Here is a 19,656-nt window from a genome sequence, read left to right on the forward strand (position 1 = left end):
TGTTTCTATTAAATCCCTTTCCATATCCCAGTTGCAATGTATTCTACAGCTGTATACCATGTTACATATCTACAGACAGTCAGAAGAAAGAAGCTATATCTCAATATGCAATACTAAATAAAGCAATTTTACGATGATTGTAATCTATCACCATATTGTAGAAGGCGATAACAGAAAGAATGTACTGCCACAATCCTTGTTAAATAGACTTCCCCATGCAAAGACATGGGGAAGTTGTTGCCGTGAACATTGTCGAATCTTACCACCGGTGGGGATTACCGCTGGTGATAGCAGTGCTACTGTCCACAGTAACCTAGCGAACAAACATGTTCTCTCCAGCAAAAGGGCCTTTTGCCCTTCATTAAATATGCCTGATAGTGTGTCAGTAGAAACAGCTCAAGACCACCTCCTTTCAGAGCAATCATCATGGCAGCTCCCTGTCATAAAATGCTGAAATTAAAAAACTGATTTCAGTACATTCTATATATTGTTCATTTTTTTATGTGAATGAAAATATAGTAAAATAAGTTTCTACATTTCAGTTCAGTTCCACTTTAAATATTTTAAGCTTTTTGTTTATTCATTTATAATATTAAACAAAATTAATAATTAATGTACTGTAATATTCTTGCAACTTGTACAGTAGAGCAAATATAAATAAATAAAATATTTTATTTACTTTTTATTGATAATTGATTTGTCAAACATAAGATTCATAAATGGAAAGTATCAAGGTTCTTTGTTTCTCATGACACTGTAGGGAGACACAATCAAGCATGGTCAAAGGGTTTGTTATATGGAATTTAGTGTCAAATGGAAATGAATTAAGGCCACTGTGATTTCTTTTACTGCTGTGGGAATTTGGCGAAGTATATATAGAAATAAATAGTCATCTTAGAAAAATGTCCCTATAGGCAATAAAAAGACAAACCATTATAACATTTATACACTAACACTACTACAGCCAGTCTGCGGTTATGATTAACTTCTTTAATATTATGCTTCCTATTTTACAGTAAAAGTACATACAAATAAGACAAAATTATCTAAAATCACTGGAAGATGTGCATAAATATAGAAGTAAACTTTTTGCTGTTTCAATGGATCTTCTTTCTTGAAAAAGTAAATGAATTTAGAGGTTGTAAGTGACATGCAGAATATAAAAACAAATAATTTAGCAAGTATATTCCACAAGGATGAATTTTGCCAAACTAAGATCATAATACCTGATTACATGTGATTAAATAATTTAAATTAAATAAAATGAATAGTATGCACATTTAATAAATAGACCAATTTCTCTCCAAGCAGCCCTGATGTTAAATTAATAGTAATCCCATTTAATAAATAGACCTATTTATCTACCTCTCCCCCACCAAACAGCCCTGGCAAATAAATAAATACCATTTACATTTGATAAATATATATTTCCCTTAACCAGCCCCAACAATAAATAATTACTATTCATATTTAATAAATAACAGTTCTCCTCCCCAAAACTCAGCCCCATATTCAATTAAAAGCCCCAAACCACCCCAGCATTAAATTAAAGGTCTTATCATCCCAACTTAAATGAAGAATAGGCCCTACTATTAAATTAAATACCCCACCATCACCCCCAAAAATAAATTAATAGCACCAACCATTAAATAATTAGCCCCACCCACTTTCCACTTTTAAATTAGCACTCCCCGCCTTTTCCCTTACACTTGCCTTCTTCCAGCCACACTGAGTTGGAGAGACAGACTCCTCTGTCTGCCTCCCTTGTAGCCTGCACACATGTGATGGACACACATTAACAATGTGGAGGTAATGGAGGAAGTAATGATGGCCACATGAAGGTGGCTAGCCATCCACCAAGAACCATGCAGTGCCTAGTCCCCCCTTAATCCGGCTCTGGGGGGTGCCTCAGTGGCGCCTCTTGCCCTAGGCAGCTGCCTAAAGCTGCCTAATGGTAACACCAGGCCTGTATGAGCGTGTGTTCCTTCACTTGTCCATTCCGTCTTTTATTTAACCCTGCTGAGTCTATTGTCTAGTACCTGAGTAACGGGCTGTGGTACCTGAATAACAGGCTGTGGTGCCTTTTTCTTGTGCTGCAGTATTCTTTCATCTGTTCTTGATTCTGCTAGTTTGCTTGTTACCCTACTCAAACAATTCTGAATAATTTCTGTCTGACCCCACCTTGACCTTGGTAAATTGAATGAGATTCTTGTCTTCTCATCCAGTATAGTCAGCTGCTGCCTAGTGAGGCTAGTTGTGAGGGCTGTGGCCTGTAGATTCCCTGCTGTTAGGTGCATCACTCCCTTGTGAGGGAGGTGGGGAGTGGTCCTTGGTGAAAACCAGTGTTTCAATTACATTTTGTGCCTCACATTTAGCCAGTGTTTGTTATATCCTTATTCCTCCAGTAAAATGAATGGTATAGACGGCATGAGGATATGGAGTGTATACCTAATAATGTATTGTGTATACACTCACAATACCTAAGGAACCATCATTACTTTTTGCCTGTTTCCCATAATATTAAGTGTTTGTTAGCCAGGTTTCTGTTATATGGGACAGTGAATGCATGGCTATACATGTGTGTCAGCATGGGTGTACACGTAGGACAGCATGCTTATATGTGGGTCAAAAGTCCACATGGTTTATTCAGGTAACTGTGTTTTCTATAAAGTGTTAACATGTTCTATAGTGCTGTATAATTAGAAAATTAAATTACAAGCTTATGATTGTGTGCATCCTTTGTGCTTTTTTGGCAGGTATACTTTGATTGTAGGTCTAAAAATGAATAGAATGTTAATATTTTGCATTCACAGTATACACAAATGTATACATTAATTTGTGTTGGGTACAATAAAGGCGACCTTTCATCTCCCGCCTCAGGCAGCTGAATGACTAGACATTTTACCGATCAAAACATTGTATTATCTTTACAAACAAATGTTCTTCAACAACACGCATGTTTTATCAGCCTTTGTGCTCCTCTGGTGCACATTCCAAATGGTATTATCAATTATTCTATTTTTATAAATGTTTGTTTTGCTCTTGTTGAAAACATTTTCTAATAGAAATGAGACCAAGGGTTAAATAAAGTTGAGACACATTGTACAAAAATATAGTAAAAAAACAAATAGCATTTCAGTGAAATGCATCTAAGTGAATCTTAGACTGTAATAAAAGGTTACAGATAAGGGAAAATCCTGGGGCAGATGGGTGGCAGTCTGCACGCAATGGAGTCTTGAGAATGAGAGGCCTCTACCTGGATTCCTGTCCTCCTCAGCTAGAACTCCATTTATGGCTTTCACGGAAACACGCACTGACAGTTTCCCCACACAAACCACTCACCGCTTACACACCACTTCCCTTGTCATACTCTAACTGTTCCTGCTCCCAATTCCACATGCTATTCTCCTCTTACAAGATTCCTGTCTCTTACGAGATAACTGTCTCCTCAAAGACCCAGAATGCCACCCCCTTTGCACTCTCCACTACCCCTGTGCATTATACATGGTGTACAGCCAATGAGGTTGGATACAGCTGGATAATCTATAGCAGTCCAGAGTTAGGAGCAAAGCAAATAAAGGAGCAAATTTGCACCTTGGCAAACTATGTTGCAATGGTGGAGGGTGTAAATAATTTAAAATGTGGGTACAGATTTATAATTGAGATAGGACATGTCGTAGATCAACTTAAATTTCAGTGTAAAAATAAAGTTTGCATTCAACAAAATCCATTAATTTGTACACCTTGCTTGTAACATGGTTTGTCCATGAGAAATGTACTCTTTTTTATTTTTATTTTTTTAAACAATAGTTTTTATTACCAGTTTTTCCACTTAAGGGTACAGAAAGCAAAAAGAAAATAGGGGTTAGAGGGGGCAGGAAATCACAAAGGGAGAAGTATGGGAATGGTACATGGATATCAAAACAGGCGTTACAATGAGGCCAGTCAAATCAATAATAGTAAGCAACACGTTAGGCAAAGGCCCGTGGGGTCATTGCGAGATGGAATTTACTCTGATTGAGCAGGGACATGAAGACACATAATTAGCCACATCACACACCGTGCCCTGCCCACTTCATGATACAAATCTCATGTTCTCTTTTCATACCTTCTCTTGGATGGAAGGTATAAAACGTAGGTAAGTGTTATATCATCAACATCATCATGTGCGTATGTGAATCTGTGTGTGGTCTGAATGCATATATGTGGGTCATATTGCATGTTTATATCATACATGCCAACCTTTTGAAGCTGAAGCCAGAAGCTGGGGGGAAAGAGGTGGGTGTGTGGGGGCGGGACTTGAAAAACGTGTCATTTTGGCCCCTTCCACTATAAATTGCTGGAATTCACGACATTGAATAGCGGGGACGGGGCTTAGTGATGTGATTAAGACCCCAATATACCCATCATGAAGGGTAGCCGGATCGAGATGGGAGATGTAACTCCACACAACATAAAGCAACTAAAGCTGTTGAACCACGTCATCTTCCCAGTGAGCTATAATGATAAGTTTTACAAAGATGTCTTGGAAGTTGGGGAGCTGGCAAAACTCGCCTATTTCAATGACATCGCAGTGGGAGCAGTATGTTGTAAAGTTGATCACTCTCAGAATCAGAAGAGACTTTACATCATGACCCTGGGCTGCCTGGCACCGACCCGCAGGCTAGGAATTGGAACAAAGATGTTGAACCATGTTTTAAACATCTGTGAAAAAGATGGCACCTTTGACAACATCTATCTGCATGTTCAGTTCAGTAACGAGTCCACCATAGATTTCTACAGGAAGTTTGGCTTTGAGATAATTGAAATGAAGAAAAACTATTACAAGAGGATAGAGCCGGCCGATGCTCACGTGTTGCAGAAAAACCTGAAAGTTTCTTCTCCAGTGCAGAACGCAGACGTGCAAAAGAGTGAAAACTAAACGGGAAAACGAATAGTCAATCTTACATACACATGTTTTGTGCTAGCTAGTGGCACGCATATATTTAGTTTTTAAACAAAGACTATGCAGTCATTGCAGAATCCCAGGACATAAATCGGCCGCATCTACATTAGAACACCCTTATAGTACACGAACCACATTAGTCCGCCTCTTCCATCCTCCGTTCCACCGTCTGTTTCTAAGTATGTACAGAGCTATTTCACATAAGATCCGCTACGTAAAGAGACTTGCGTCCAGACATGAATCAGGACCTCAAAGTCTCCATCCAGAGCAGCCAATGCATTTGGTCATTAATTTAAACCATGGCAGCACGGTCGGCTAAGCGGTTAGCACTTCTGCCCCACAGCACTGGGGTCATGAGTTCAATTCCCAACCATGGCCCTGTCTGTGAGGAGTTTGTATGTTCTCCCCGTGTTTGTGTGGGTTTCCTCCTACACTCCAAACACATACTAGTAGGTTAATTGACTGCTATCAAATTGACCCTAGTCTGTGTGTGTGTGTGTGTGTGTGTGTGTGTGTGTGTGTTAGAAAATTTAATCTGTAAGCTCCAATGGGGCAGGGACTGATGTGAGTGAGTTCTCTGTATAGCGCTGAGGAATTAGTGGCGCTATATAAATAAATGCTGCTTATGATGATGATGAATGTATAATTTTATTTGGAATTTGAATTTTTGTATCTGCATTGTTCAACATTGAATATACTGTTCTGAAGTGGGGTAATTTAAAATAAATAATCCAATTACTTGCATATGTGAAGGACTAGGAAGTACATTCCACTAGTGAAACATGCAGATTTGTGCTGCCCAATACAGAAATTTGTTCATGCCAACATGACTTTTGTCTAAAATGTTTGTCGCAAAACATACAGTGTATTCGTTCAGCTAAGATGGAGACGTAGATAAAATAATAACTTTTTTCTTTTTTTACCAACTACAACTTCAAAGCACACAGTTGAAACCATTGAAAGGTTTTGTGCATTTCAGGACTGTGAGCACAGTACAAGGGCCTGCCACATACACATGAACACAGCAGGTGTTTCGCCGTTTGGTAGACTAAACAACCCCCCAATTTTCTCTCATTAAAGTAATTATAAAAGGATAACTCTTGTAAAGAGCATATCACATACTTAAGAAATTATAAAATTATTGTGACCCTCATGATTGCAGGTCCTGCCTACATATATGATTTATCCATGGGTATTTTTACTATTTGTGCTATATATTTTACATGCAATAATTTAATTTGAAACTATGCTGTAATACGTTTACTGGATATATGTGTTGTGTGTATTTTTTATAATTTATTTAAATATGAAAATTACTAATAGTTTCAGCTATATTATGGGCTATACCAGTGGTTGGCATAAGACGCCCCCCGCAGGCTGCTTCTAATCTTATTCTCTGCTTAATAAGCAGAAAATGAGGCAGAACAGAGTCAGCTGAGTTTGGCGTGATATGACCTCCTCTGCGCAGTGCGGCATCACCTGCGGAGGAGGAAGGATGGAGTGCAGTGTGGTCTACCTCCTTACTTTGTACGGCCTATTTGAATGTCGGAAGCCGCAATTCAACTAAACTAAGTTGCCCATCACTGTACTTTACTATAGGTAGAATAAGAGCTTGTAAGCACAGGCATTAAAAATAGTGCATGTTAAAGCATGGACCTTGTACTTTGTCTTCCTTTCTAACAGAGTGTTCGAACCACATTCATTAATCATCATCATCATCATCACCATTTATTTATAAAGCACCACTGATTCCGCAGCGCTGTACAGAGAACTCACTCACATCAGTCCCTGCCCCATTGGCGCTTACAGTCTAAATTCCCTAATTTACACAGATACAGACAGAGAGACTAGGGTCAATTTTTGATAGCAGTCAATTAACCTACTAGTACGTTTTTGGAGTGTGGGAGGAAACCGGAGCACCCGGAGGAAACCCACGCAAACACAGGGAGAACATACAAACGCCACACAGATAAGGCCATGGTCGGGAATTGAACTCATGACCCCAGTGCTGCCACTAAGAAGTGCTAACCACTAAGCCACTGTGCTGCCTTTGTTGTGTCTCAAAGCTTCCCCGCAGCATAGTGTACTATGTAAATTATTGAGCATTTCCATAGAGTTGACTTTCAGTTTTACTGCCTTCAACAATGTTCCCCTAAATGAATGAATCAATCTGAAAGGAGCTAAAAAGTCAATCTAATATGGACTCCATTCAGAAGGTTGTATTCACCATTTGCAGGATTTCTCCTACTAAGGTACATTTTTAGCGCTATAGTTTCCATATTGCTCAGCTTGCAATGAACAGTGGTAACCACTTCTGGATGCTGCAGGCACAGTCCAAATTAATGGTAAGCAAACCAAAAAGTGAGTCCTTGTCAAAAAGTATGCATGTGCCGAACTATTTGCTTACGTAAATTTGAAGATTACCAGAGTAAAAGCGTATTTTATAAGCACAGAGAATATCCAATAAATACTTGAAAATATCCCCCATCTGTGCTAGGCCTTAGTGATATAACTAGAGAATGGAACAATAGCTAATGTTTCCAATGCTGATGTTTGTGCTATATTTTAAATGTTACTCTCTGCCTATATGTGCAATATATGTTTAAAATTTTATTATCAAAAAAATATAAAACATTTTATATAAAAATTCTGACAAACGTATGTGCCAGTATTGTGTTGTACATTGCATATAAGAGTTTACACTTAATAAGTTCTTATTTTGTGGCCTGTAATACACAACACTGTTGCCATTTTGAGCTGTCATTAATATAACTAAAAATGCTTTAAGGCACAAAATGCATTCTGTACATTTTCTGACAACATTCGACCCAAATTTAACTCCTGTGACTAATACGAATTGTATAGAATGAGCTAACTCAATTGTCTTTCAGTTCTATTTTGCCGACGGCTTATAATCCCTAGGACACATTACTACTTTTTGGTATTGTTTAGTGGCAAGAAATATATATCGGAAACACCTACAACATAAGTAAGTGAAAAAAAAAAAAAAAGAATTGTCCTGCTGATGAATATGTTAACGTTTCCCAAATCATGTTTGTGCAAAACTGACCCCTGGGATTCATGCATTGATTTCTCTCTTGAAATGATAGGTGGTCCATTGATTGCTGCTTCCTCTTTTTCTCCACTCTAAGCTCTGGTAAATTAACATTTCCTGACACTTCTAGAGAAAACAAACCATGTAAAACACCAGGCAGTTAAATTAATCTAACCAAACTCCCCAGGCTCCCTGCTAGGTACCACTGCCACTTCTAGACCCGGAGGGGGAATTCTCCATGGTGTGCCTTCTACAGACATATACAGAAAATTAGAGAGCCAGTGGCTAAAGGTTATTTGTAGCACTAACAGACAGAACCATGAATTCATATAGGGAGTCCCTGTAGAGCTATCATTTGTTCAGAGTGAAAGATGAGAACTAGGCTTTTATAAAGCAGTGTAATGTATTTCTTGTCTATATACAGAACTAAACAACATTGCCTGCTACCTGCCAATAAACTAAAAATGCATGTGTTTATGGATGTATCGACCTTAGTGCATGCACAATCTATGCAGAAACCTTCAAATGGACGCATGTAATTATACCAGCAGGCTAATGTACAAACCATTTATTAGCCCCATAAAATGTATTCTTGGCAAAATGCAAAAGGTACCAAAGAGATTTGTTAGCCTACTTTAAACACGGATTTAAAGGTTGGATTGCCTTCTCACTCATGTATAAATGAATATGGTTATGTGCGTATTTGTATCTGTGAGTTTCTAAGCACAAAATGTGAAAGGGAGAGTCTGAGGTGGCTTCCTATCAACCGTACTCGCCAAGAAGTGTGGTACAATGTTTGTCATCTGTGCACAGTACAACTTCTGTTGTCCTGTCTTCAATCCAATTTTAGTATATATTTATAATAACTATTTATTATTTTGCATACTATTTACATTAACAAATATTGAAAATGTTAACTAAAAATACAGAGTATTAAGTTTGTCCAACTAGAGGATAGGATACAAATTGTTTGATCCTGTAAATCTGTTTTCAATTAATGACCAAATGATACCACACATGGATATGCACTAAACAAACATGCAAATGTGGGTGTATTATATACCTCCCAAAATTTACCCAGGCTTATCGGTGCCAAAATATTCTCCACTCACGATCCATAAAATACATGCCCCACATTTCACCCAAACACGTTAACTTTCGGACAAAGCCCCACTCACTTTCCATAAGCCCCATCCCTTTTGGGGTTCGCAAACAAACAAGTTTCCTATGGGGCATGGCATTTTCATATTGCGCTCTGTTTGGAGGCATTGTACTATGATATGTAAGAAAACAGGAATAGATCACTCCTTTTTCATCTTAAAATCTAGCTATATATATACATATATATATATATATATATATATATATATATATATATATATTTATATATATATATATATATATATATATATATATATATATATATAAATATATATATATATATATATATATATATATAATTATATTTATTTCTTTTTCTAAAAATGTTTTAGCACAACTCATTGCTGGCTAGAGCTGTTTCCTAATCATCTGCTTTTCATGAAATGATATATAATTATCTTCTATGAGTGATGATTATGGCTGTTTCATAGTTTCAATGCAATGTAAACACATCTGATGTTTTAAATTATGGCTCAATATAGTTAATGAGATACAATACAAATTTATGGATTTAGGTATTAAAAAGATTAGAATTTAAAAGATCTAGAATAATATTGCTATGAAGTTTCTGTATTTTGGACCATGACTAATTTTCAACATTCTCTGTTTTGTGTTGATTGATCTATGGGGTCTATTTATGACCCTCCGAAGAGGTATTTATCCATGTAAATCCCCCCGAAAACTGAAGTTTTTGGTGGACTACTTTATTTTAAAGTAACAAGACTATTGATGTAAGAGGATCTCAGCATATATCTTTGATAGCAAATGCAGTCCCTATAGGTGTCTATGGAGACTGCGGAAATTACCTATTTGTCATTAAGAAATGATAATTAACGTGAAGAAAATATCATAAATTGACCCCTATATGTTTTTATTATATTTTTAATGCAAAAATATTACACATGTAGAAAATATACAAATATGACTTGAAAATTATGCATTTTTTAAGTGTATTGCTTATAACATGCACATAAATGTGTAAAGCGCTACGGAATATGTTGTTGCTATATAAATAAATGATGATGATAAATGCTTTTCTTTTGAATGTGCATTGGAAACATCAATAATAATATGGATGTTCCTTTCCTCTCTGAGTAGAAGAGAGTGCAGAGCAACATGTAGAGGAGGAAGAGGAAATGACCGGAGCCTCAGTACTGTAGGTGAGGGGAGAGGATGAAAGGTGCAGCTACCTAGAAACCTTTAAGCCCCCTTCAATATTTTCATATGGGGCCCCCAATGATCAAGTCATGTCTTTATATTGAACACCGCCATAAACATAAAAAGGTGTAACATACCATATATAAACATATTAGGCATCTCTATACTGGAGAGAATTAGTTGAACTTTTAGGGTGAATATCTGAAGATCTTGTAACTCTGTGAAATTAAGTATTGAATAAATTATGAACAAGTGTATTGGTTCACATTTAGCATTTTTTTTATCATAATATAATAATATATAATGTCCATTGAGCTCACTGAGACAGGGACTGATGAAAATTAATAAATATTATCTGATTGTACAACAAAGTATAATATGATGGTACTATATAAATAAAGCATTTTCAATAGTATGGATAATAATCATAATATTAATATAATATATTGTAATTCAATTGTAAAGGCCTTCAACATAAATGGATATATGGGAAATAAGCACTATAAGTTTATCCAGACGGTTCCAAATTTCAAGATGGGTAAAGGTTTAAAAGTAGCTTGATCAGACATACAGCTTTTTTCAGTGTGGCCCTGTTGTCAAATCTTGGCCAGTAAACCACTGTGCAGATGGCAATTTTATTTGACCTTACATAGACCTTTTTTTGGAGTGTTTACAAAAACTACACATGATAAGATGGTAAGTTCTGACATAAGACTTTGACCTTTCAAAATATATATGAATGATCTGAGGTCTTACTTCTATTGAAGCACTATACAAGGAGATGCGTCCTTGACATCTATGTATGCTAAGAGTTGTAGTTAAATATCAACCCACATGTTTCCTAACCCTGACTAAGTTATAATATATTTATACAACATCATCTTTCCAAAACTATTGTAGTACCCAAGACTTTGCTCTATTCCCCTGGGAGCTTGGTGAGGTTAGAGGTCAGGTACAGGTTGTTATGCTAACAGCACAGATATTAGTTCTGCTTGTCAGATGACAGTATACATGCCCTATACTAACCCCCTCCTGCGGGTTCTTAGGAAACCAGTGAAAACAGAAAAATAAACCATTTTTTTTAACTCACCATCAAAGGCAACATTGAACTGCCTCTATAAAACGGTGTAAAAATGTTTTAGAACTTTAAATCCCATTAGACTTAGTGGTAGTTAGCACAATTAAAATAAATAATTATATGCTTAATTTATTTCCTGAGATCCATCTATGGAAGAGAAAACATACATACTAAAGGGAAAAACCCAGGTGTATCGACATCAAAGAAAGTAATTCCGTTCTATTTATGTGTGTTCCATGACTAGATTTTATCAAACAGTTTCCACACTTGTCTATTCTCAAAAGAGTAGTTTTTGTTTAGATCAGTAACTTCACTGTGAAGCACTGTACCTACATTTTTACATACAGATGCTTAATTTTGGGTTCTCTTAAAACAAGTTCTTGCATATAGAGGTGTTTTATCCCTGAATAAGTTGATAAGAGCCTCACTACCCCTCCCAATATCCACTTGCTCCATTTCACTCCTCAGGTTGCGCAGTGTCACATGCAGTCTTCTCCTCATTAACATAATCACATAAGGGGGACAGGTCATTGTCTTTCAAAATATCAACACCTCCTGTCTTGAAATTCTATGTGCTTCTGTAATCGGGCTGGCTAAAGGTTGGTATACCATTGCCCACTTCAAAACTGGGGGCATCAATTCCTAACAAGCAGGAAATGAAGGATGAGATGATGCTCAGACCCTTCTCAAAAGAGACACTTCCTATGCCCAGTAAGGTTAGAAAAATCCTTTATTTTTGTCATTGGGCTTTGGAAGAGAACACAAATCCGCTACACTATAGTAAAATGTACAGCTCTAGTAAATCACCCCCTAAGTGTCTGAGATTTCCTTCCATAATATTCATAAGGTAGATGGTTGCATCTAAAATTGATATCCACGAAAAAACTGTTTTCTGAAAGTGTTCTTAGTCATCATTTGCTTGCGTTCCTTAATCAATGAAACGACCTTAACACTTACCAATGAGTAACATTATTTTTCATCTCAACTTATCTCGCTTTGCTTTTTAAAGCATTTGAATTTACTTATCTAAAACTATACTTACTCTGACAACTGCCCTGACTCTCTCATGGACCAGCATGTCTATCTTCATCAACTCTGCCCTCTGCCCTCTAACCTCAGATTGTAGCTAGATGGATTTCCCGTATTCTCACTCCTTGGAATGTTAATGCAGAAATATGTGGTCACTTATTTTCTTTTACATTCTTTAAAAATACTATTATTTACATAATTAAACTGTAAAAGTTATCTATTATCTATCTATGTATTTACTAGATGCGGTTTAGCTATATAATCAATCTCCAGTATTTAACGTTGGCCATTGTTCTCTCTACTCAAACACCTTCTTCTATGCACTCTTTGTATGCGTCTTTTCTTGACCCTGGCTAAATTATGTTTTGACCTCCTCTTTAAAACATGCAGCAGTTACACATAACCTGAAAGGAAAACAACATTCCATGAACCTGTTCTATATCTGAGATGCCATAATTGCCCTCATTTTAAAATAGATTTCAAGGACACTATGCTGCTGAGCCGATGCATCTAAGCACATGTGGATCTTTCAGTACTATAATAACCCCTCAATTTAATTATAACATAGTTTTTTTCATATTTAAAATACTTCTCTTCAATAAATAAGCCCCAAAAGTATGAATAAATAGTCCGAACTGCAACGAAGAGGCAGAAAAAGAGGATTTATTTTTGTTTGCTGGTTATTAGTGAGATATCCATTCGGCAAATCTGTAAAACTTGTGTCTGTCCCTGGAAATTAGGGACAATTGGCAACTATGACATGCACATTTGAGCACACTTGCCGACATTTCAAAACTCCCCTCCGTGGGCATGCCTCCTTGGGAGTCTCCCGGACATTTCGGGAGAGTAGGCAAAATATGCATTTGACTTGATTCCGTTCTCCTCACTCAATATTAATATAAGTGCAATTAATCACAAAATAATTAAGTAAAATGTGAGTGTATATATTTGTTTTCATTTGTACACACAGTATTATGATACTAGGAACTATCAGGGACTCAGGGCACATGGCCAGATAATATCGATAGCCCCTCTCTATATCTTTCTCTAGAATTTCTTAAATTATGATTTAACTCATAGCTGAATCTGTTGTCATATGTATAGACCAAATCGAATAGACCTTTCATTTTATTATTTTTATTATTGTTATTAATTAGTTTTAATAACTAGTGTGATATTATGCATACATTTTTTTCAAACATAGCATAGATTCTGATTTAGCACAAGAGATTCTAGTTGTAATGCCCCCTCTGGTGTTGTTATTCACACCCCTAGTTACTGATTGTTTGTGCCGTCACTAGGACACAGAATGGACACACCATGAATGGTTGCTTAACAACATAAGGCTGGTATGAGTGGAGGAGAAGTCTGTGGGGAGAGTGTGACAGCCAGGGACCTGGCAGAGAGGAAAGGCAGTCCTGGGATCCCCCGCTAATCTGGGGAGCGGGCTCATGTCCTGCTGCCACGAGGGGCCATCATGACATCATGACAGATAGGATATGAGTGAAATTGAACAGATTTGAGGAAGAAATTACCTCAGACTGTCGCTGTGGCGAGAAGAAGTGCTCAGTCAGTGGGAATATTCCACATTACCTGAGAGAGACAGCAGCCAAAGATCATACCTCCCAACTGTCCCAATTTCAGTTGGACAGTCCCAAATATAATGACAAGTTTGTCCCACAGGTGGGAATATTGGGGGAAGGGAGATAGCTAATGCACAGCAGCCCCTTGTTCTGCTGCTGGGGACTTGCATGTTGGGAGATATGCAAAGTCTGTGTGTGACATCTCAAGGGATAGCACCATAGTTGCCAATTCCACTGTAACAAGCGGAATTGGGCTTGTTGTTTTTTTTAGAGTTGCAGGGTTTTTCTGGTGGTCGCGGGTTGTGGGTTTTTGGGCTTCACAACATTTTTATTTTTTTTTCAAAAAACTTTATTGCCTTGTGTATAATAACGCTTTAGTCAGTGTAAGGACGCTGCTGGTCTCTTACGTGGGCATGACCTCAGGTGTTGGTAGGTAAACTTCAGCGTTGGCTCCTCTTGGGGGAGCCTGTCTGTGTTGTATACAGTAGATATGGAGAGTATATATGCGACCAGACAGAACATGATGTGTGTAATTATAGTGTAAAGCTGGGGATATATTGTAGTGTACAGAGAAAACAAACCCCTAAAGTGCAGCTATAACTCCTGAATCTTCATCTTTAGTTACTGTAACTGCAGAAACTGCTGCAGATTTCATTACTATTAATATTATCTTGATATTTGTATCATAAATAAAAAATTATTAATTTTTGGCTTTTTTGGGCTCTTTTTAGGATTGTTTGGGCTTGTTTTTCACTTAGCGGTTCCTTGTTTTTCATTTCACAGTTGGCAACCCTGGATAGCACCATTTCATAGATTGGGTGATGCAATAACAAGCTTTATGGCTGGCAACAACACCCACTTTCAATAGGGCTCTTCATCCGTAGACAAACAGACCCATAAGACTATGGTCTTCAGCATATTGATGAACTTATAATAATAAACACAGGCACTAGTCACTATTAAATTTTTCCTATAAATAAAGATACATTCAACAGAAGACATAAGAACTGATTCTACAAAGGGTTGTTTGAGATCAATCAAAATAGTCAATTCTACCACTGAATATCTTTGTCTAACCGGTCTCTTGTCTAAGTGCAAGACTACGACTCAAATAGATCTTTGTTCCAAATGCAAATTCCCATGCAATAATTGGTAATCAAACAGGGAGTTTTCCTATGACTCATCCATAAACATAACAAATCGTTCTCCAACAAGCACACGGACTCGCACAACAGACATTATTATTCCTTCTATGTAAAATATCCCATGAAGTAAAATATTATTAAATTTTTGAGCTTACTCTTCCATGAGTGTTGCTACACCCTGGCACCAGGGGCCCCAAGGCATCTTTGTTATATTTTTTATTAATTTATTATAGCAATTGATTTGGCATTCTTAAAGGACTAAAAAACCTAAAATACAAAAAACAATATATAAGAGAGCTTCAAATAGTACTGAATATATTTTAGATACAATTCTAATTGTGAGGGAAGATATTTCCCTTCATGCAGTAGACTTCCTGTTAGAAATCCAATTGAGTTACACTACAATCAGCCAATTTTAGCTTTTAGCCAACATAACATGACAGAGAACAATACTTTGCAATGAACACAGGAAATTAAAATATAATGTCACAGGCTCGGACTGACTCGCCAAGGTACCATGGAAATCCTAGGCAGGCCACTAGGGGGCTCTCTAGAGGTTTTGGTCCTTTGTCTATCCGACTGGAACAGTAGGGGGCCAGCCCTGGCATTTTGGTCTTTCCTGGTCGCTGACCCCTCCCAAGGATCCAGACACCCTATTAAATATCGTGCTGCTGTCAGTGGGGATCGGCTACCTGTCCCAATTGGCTCAGCTCCCTGTTTGTCAGCCTAGGGCAGGGACACAGCCAGTCTCTGTTGTCCAGCTGGCTCCACTCCTGTTTCTCCCCTCCCTTAGCTCTGCTTCTCCCCTTTCCTGTACCCCTCCTCCTCTCTCCCCATTGTATGTGATTTATGTCCTCCCCACTCTCTAATTATCACATGTGGGAGGGGGGAAGGGCATAAGCACTACTCTTGCATACAGGCCACTAAATTCCCTACTGCAGTGGAACTACATGTCCCATAATGCCATATCAGTGTCTGTTATGGCATGCTGAGTGTCCATATTGGTTGCGGTGAAATATAAGAAATCAATAAAGCTTGCCACACAATGGTATTGGTATTGTCATCCAGTTGGCAACTGATTGGATTGAAATTGTACTGATACTGGTACATGTAATTGACAAACAATCAAAATCTATCATATTTGGCTCATCTTTATTATAGAAAAGTGAACGGGCATCACGGAACATTTCTGTTGTTCTAAGTCTGACGTGCATGTAAATGAAAATTATTTATGCATGGAGTGATTCCTTGTGTCACTAATACGGTCATTTTGCAATCATATTGGTCAACTGGAAATACACAAATGTGTGTGGTCCGATCTCCTGTAGACAAGCTCTAAGTGCTAAACAACATTAGCAATGTTGATATATCAGTAACTGAAACTCTAAGAACTACATATGGAGTAACTGAAAGACCTCAATCCAACCCCTAGCCTGTCCTACCTTTAGCTATCAGGTACCTTTGAACATACAGGTTTGATCTCATACCCTTGGGCAGAATTTTCAAATGAGAAGAGCAAGAAACAATAATAATAATTATTGTGTAAGTTTTATTCTTCTTTAAGGATAATGAAATCTAATAGTTATCATTACCAATAAAATAAAAACCAATACACAGAAACATTGCTCGCTTTGTTTTTTGTACAGAGATGCCAAGTAATTATTTGTGGTTGAGGAATTTTCTCATATGAAGTCACTTGATCAAAGGAAACTGCAGCTCTGAGAAAACAAAATGTTAAGCTCCCTTTAGTTATCAAATCATGGGTGGTTTAAGATGTCAGTGACAGGACAAACATTGCACTTAGTCGCTTTTTTTTATGAAATACTCTTTACAGAAATTATTAGTTCAGACAATCTTTAATAGTTGCCAAATCTGATACATGCCTAAATTAAGGTGGTATACAGATGTCTCATTAATAATGGATTATAAGATGCAAGGTGCAGTCAATCATTCCTGTTTTTTATGATAATTTGGTGCCAGAGTACAGGGAACAAAATATTGTGAGACAGCAAATCTCTGTCTCTCTCTCTCTCTATCTATATTAGTGCAATGTGAGAAACCCAAACCCTCTTTCAAAGTCTCTATTTGGATACACAGCGTGCTTCACTTATGCAAATGTGCCAACTTGTTCACTTAGCTCATGCATAGGTTTTGGGATTTTCAAAGAGCTTGAAGTGGGGCAGTATGTGCCAGTATGATATACCAACACTTCTTTCCCCACTTCCATTGAGCCTCTGAGCAGGGCCGGACTGGCCACCTGGCACTTCTGGCAAATGCCAGAAGGGCCGATGGCTGGATGGGCCGGTCTAAGCAGGGGCGCATTGGCATTACTATCTTCCGGGACAAGACTGCCACGCCGGGTCCCGGTGTGAGTATGTGCGGACAAGCTAATGGGGCAGGCCCTAGCCTATTGGTGGCCGACCCCAACAATGACTGGTTTCCTGGTGGCTGGCTCCTCCCCAGGAACCAGCCACCTTACTACATTTGCTGCGCAGAGCAGCTCTGGGCTGCTCCGTCTCCCCCCTCCTTCCTTCTGTCCACTGCTCCCTCGGAGACAGCTGCAGATCGTCGGACATGTCAGCCCAGCAGAGTAGATATTGCAGTAAATATTAGACTGTGCCGTGCGGTCTGTGAGATGGTGAGTGAGATGGGTTTGCCAGCTCTCCTGGTGGGAATATACTATGGAGCGCAGGGGTAATGCCATAGGAAGCATGTCAGCGCGACCGTCATGCATTCAATCTTAAAGTGACAGAAAATAAAGAAGCAAACTTTTTCTCCTGTCAGGCTATACAGCAAAAGGCATCCTTGGATACATACAGCATCTGATATATATCCAGAGATCTGCCATACATCCAAATGCCTGACTCTTGTATGAAGGATACAGTGTGTGATGTTCTAGAAACACATATTTTTTTTCCATGTGGCTTTAAGAATATCTTTAACAAGTTTAAGGCTTTCTCTGTATCATACATATTTCTTCTATACTCCTTCTTCCCCATGAGACCTCAGTCTGCGTTTACTTACTAATTAGTGGTAACCATGTAAAGATCCAGTGCATGGCTAGATGTGATAGCTAGCTCCTCAATGGAAGGCCACTGTGCTCTTCTAGCTGTAATTTGTAGCCTGACCTGAAGAGATCCCCACTGACTGTAAGTAATAGGACCCTGCTGATGTCAACACATAGCGGCATTCCCTGGTAAGGAACCACCACCAAAGTACTGCTGGGGGGTATATAGCAAAATAAAAGTGGACAACTCTCTTAAATATTCATAGTAAATCCGACTTAAATTTACTAACTGTTCTGGGGTTACAAAAAGTGCCTGTTAAACCATAATGCACCTGGGAGAACTATTTCCTGTATTAGGGATAAGGGCTAAGGAAGGTGCCGGTTGTGCATAGGGTTTGATTGTGTTGTGCAGCTAAATCACATTCACAATTCAAACTCTTTTAAAACTCCTTACCATCACGTACAAGGCTCTCTCCCAGTCTACTGCCCTTATATCACTAACCTCCTCTCCATTCACACTCCTGCCCGTTCCACCACTCTAATTATCTCTTCCCACTCCAGAATTCAAGACTTCACCCGTTCGGCCCCCTTCACTGGAACGACCTCCCTCACTCCATCCGTCTCTCTCCTAATCTGTGCTCCTTCAAATGGGCACTTAAAACTCACCTGTTCCTCAAAGCCTACCAACCATCCAATCTAGTTATATGTGTGTAGCTACTCTGTTGTTGCAAATTTGTGGGAGATTTAAAAAAAGCAGAACATTGGTTCCCTACAGTGGCGCCCATATAATTGGTGGCATTGTTGTAGTGTGGGGGTGGCGTGGTGGTGGTTGTAGTGATTTAGTGTGTTTGGGGGTTAGTATTGTTAATAAGTGGGAGAAGGTATTGCTGTAATGTGGGGGTAATGCTAGTTGCTGTAATTTGGGAGGGTATTCATGATTGCTGTAATGTGGGAGTTTTGCTGGTAAGCGTAGGGGTATTGCTGATTGCTAAAGTGTGATTGGGTATTGATGTAGTATAAGTGTATATGTTGGGAGGTATTTATTGCTGTAATTGGGGTACTAATAATGTATTGACATGGTATTTATTGATGTGTTGGTGGTGCTAACAATGTACTGTTGGGGGTCATTAGGAGAAATAAGCCTATTTGTTAAATGTGAATGCTATTGATTTAATGTTGGAGCTGGTTGGGGGGCTTAGAGTGTTTATTAGTTGTGCAGCTTTCCAGGAGGTGAACAATATCTATCCCTTTTCCAAACAGGGCTTATTTATTTAAGGTGAGGTATTGGGACCTTCAATTTAATGCTGGGGTGGTTTGAGGATATTAATTCACAGGGCTGGTTGGAGGAAAATAGATCTATTTATCAAATGTGCATACTATTATTTTAATGTTGGGGCTGGAGGGAGGCCTAATTATATAATGTGGGTGCTATTGATTTAATGCTGGGGCTGGTTGGAGATTTCTAAATTTCATGTTCCCATTTTTTTTCCAAATT

The 19,656-nt window shown here is 38.2% G+C and overlaps 2 protein-coding genes across 3 annotated transcripts in view; one reads left to right on the forward strand and one right to left on the reverse strand.

Annotated features, from left to right (window-relative positions):
* NHS (NHS actin remodeling regulator) overlaps positions 1-19,656 on the reverse strand; it is a 210,803-nt gene that overhangs the window by 96,084 nt on the left and 95,063 nt on the right. The gene's annotated exons all lie outside the window — the stretch shown is intronic.
* Positions 4,409-4,928, forward strand: LOC142140265 (N-alpha-acetyltransferase 50-like). Its single transcript, XM_075198083.1, has one exon. The coding sequence runs from the start codon at positions 4,409-4,411 to the stop codon at positions 4,919-4,921; it is 513 nt and encodes a 170-aa protein (XP_075054184.1). The 3' UTR covers positions 4,922-4,928.

This window comes from Mixophyes fleayi, chromosome 2 (assembly GCF_038048845.1).
Source record: "Mixophyes fleayi isolate aMixFle1 chromosome 2, aMixFle1.hap1, whole genome shotgun sequence".
NCBI lineage: Eukaryota > Metazoa > Chordata > Amphibia > Anura > Limnodynastidae > Mixophyes > Mixophyes fleayi.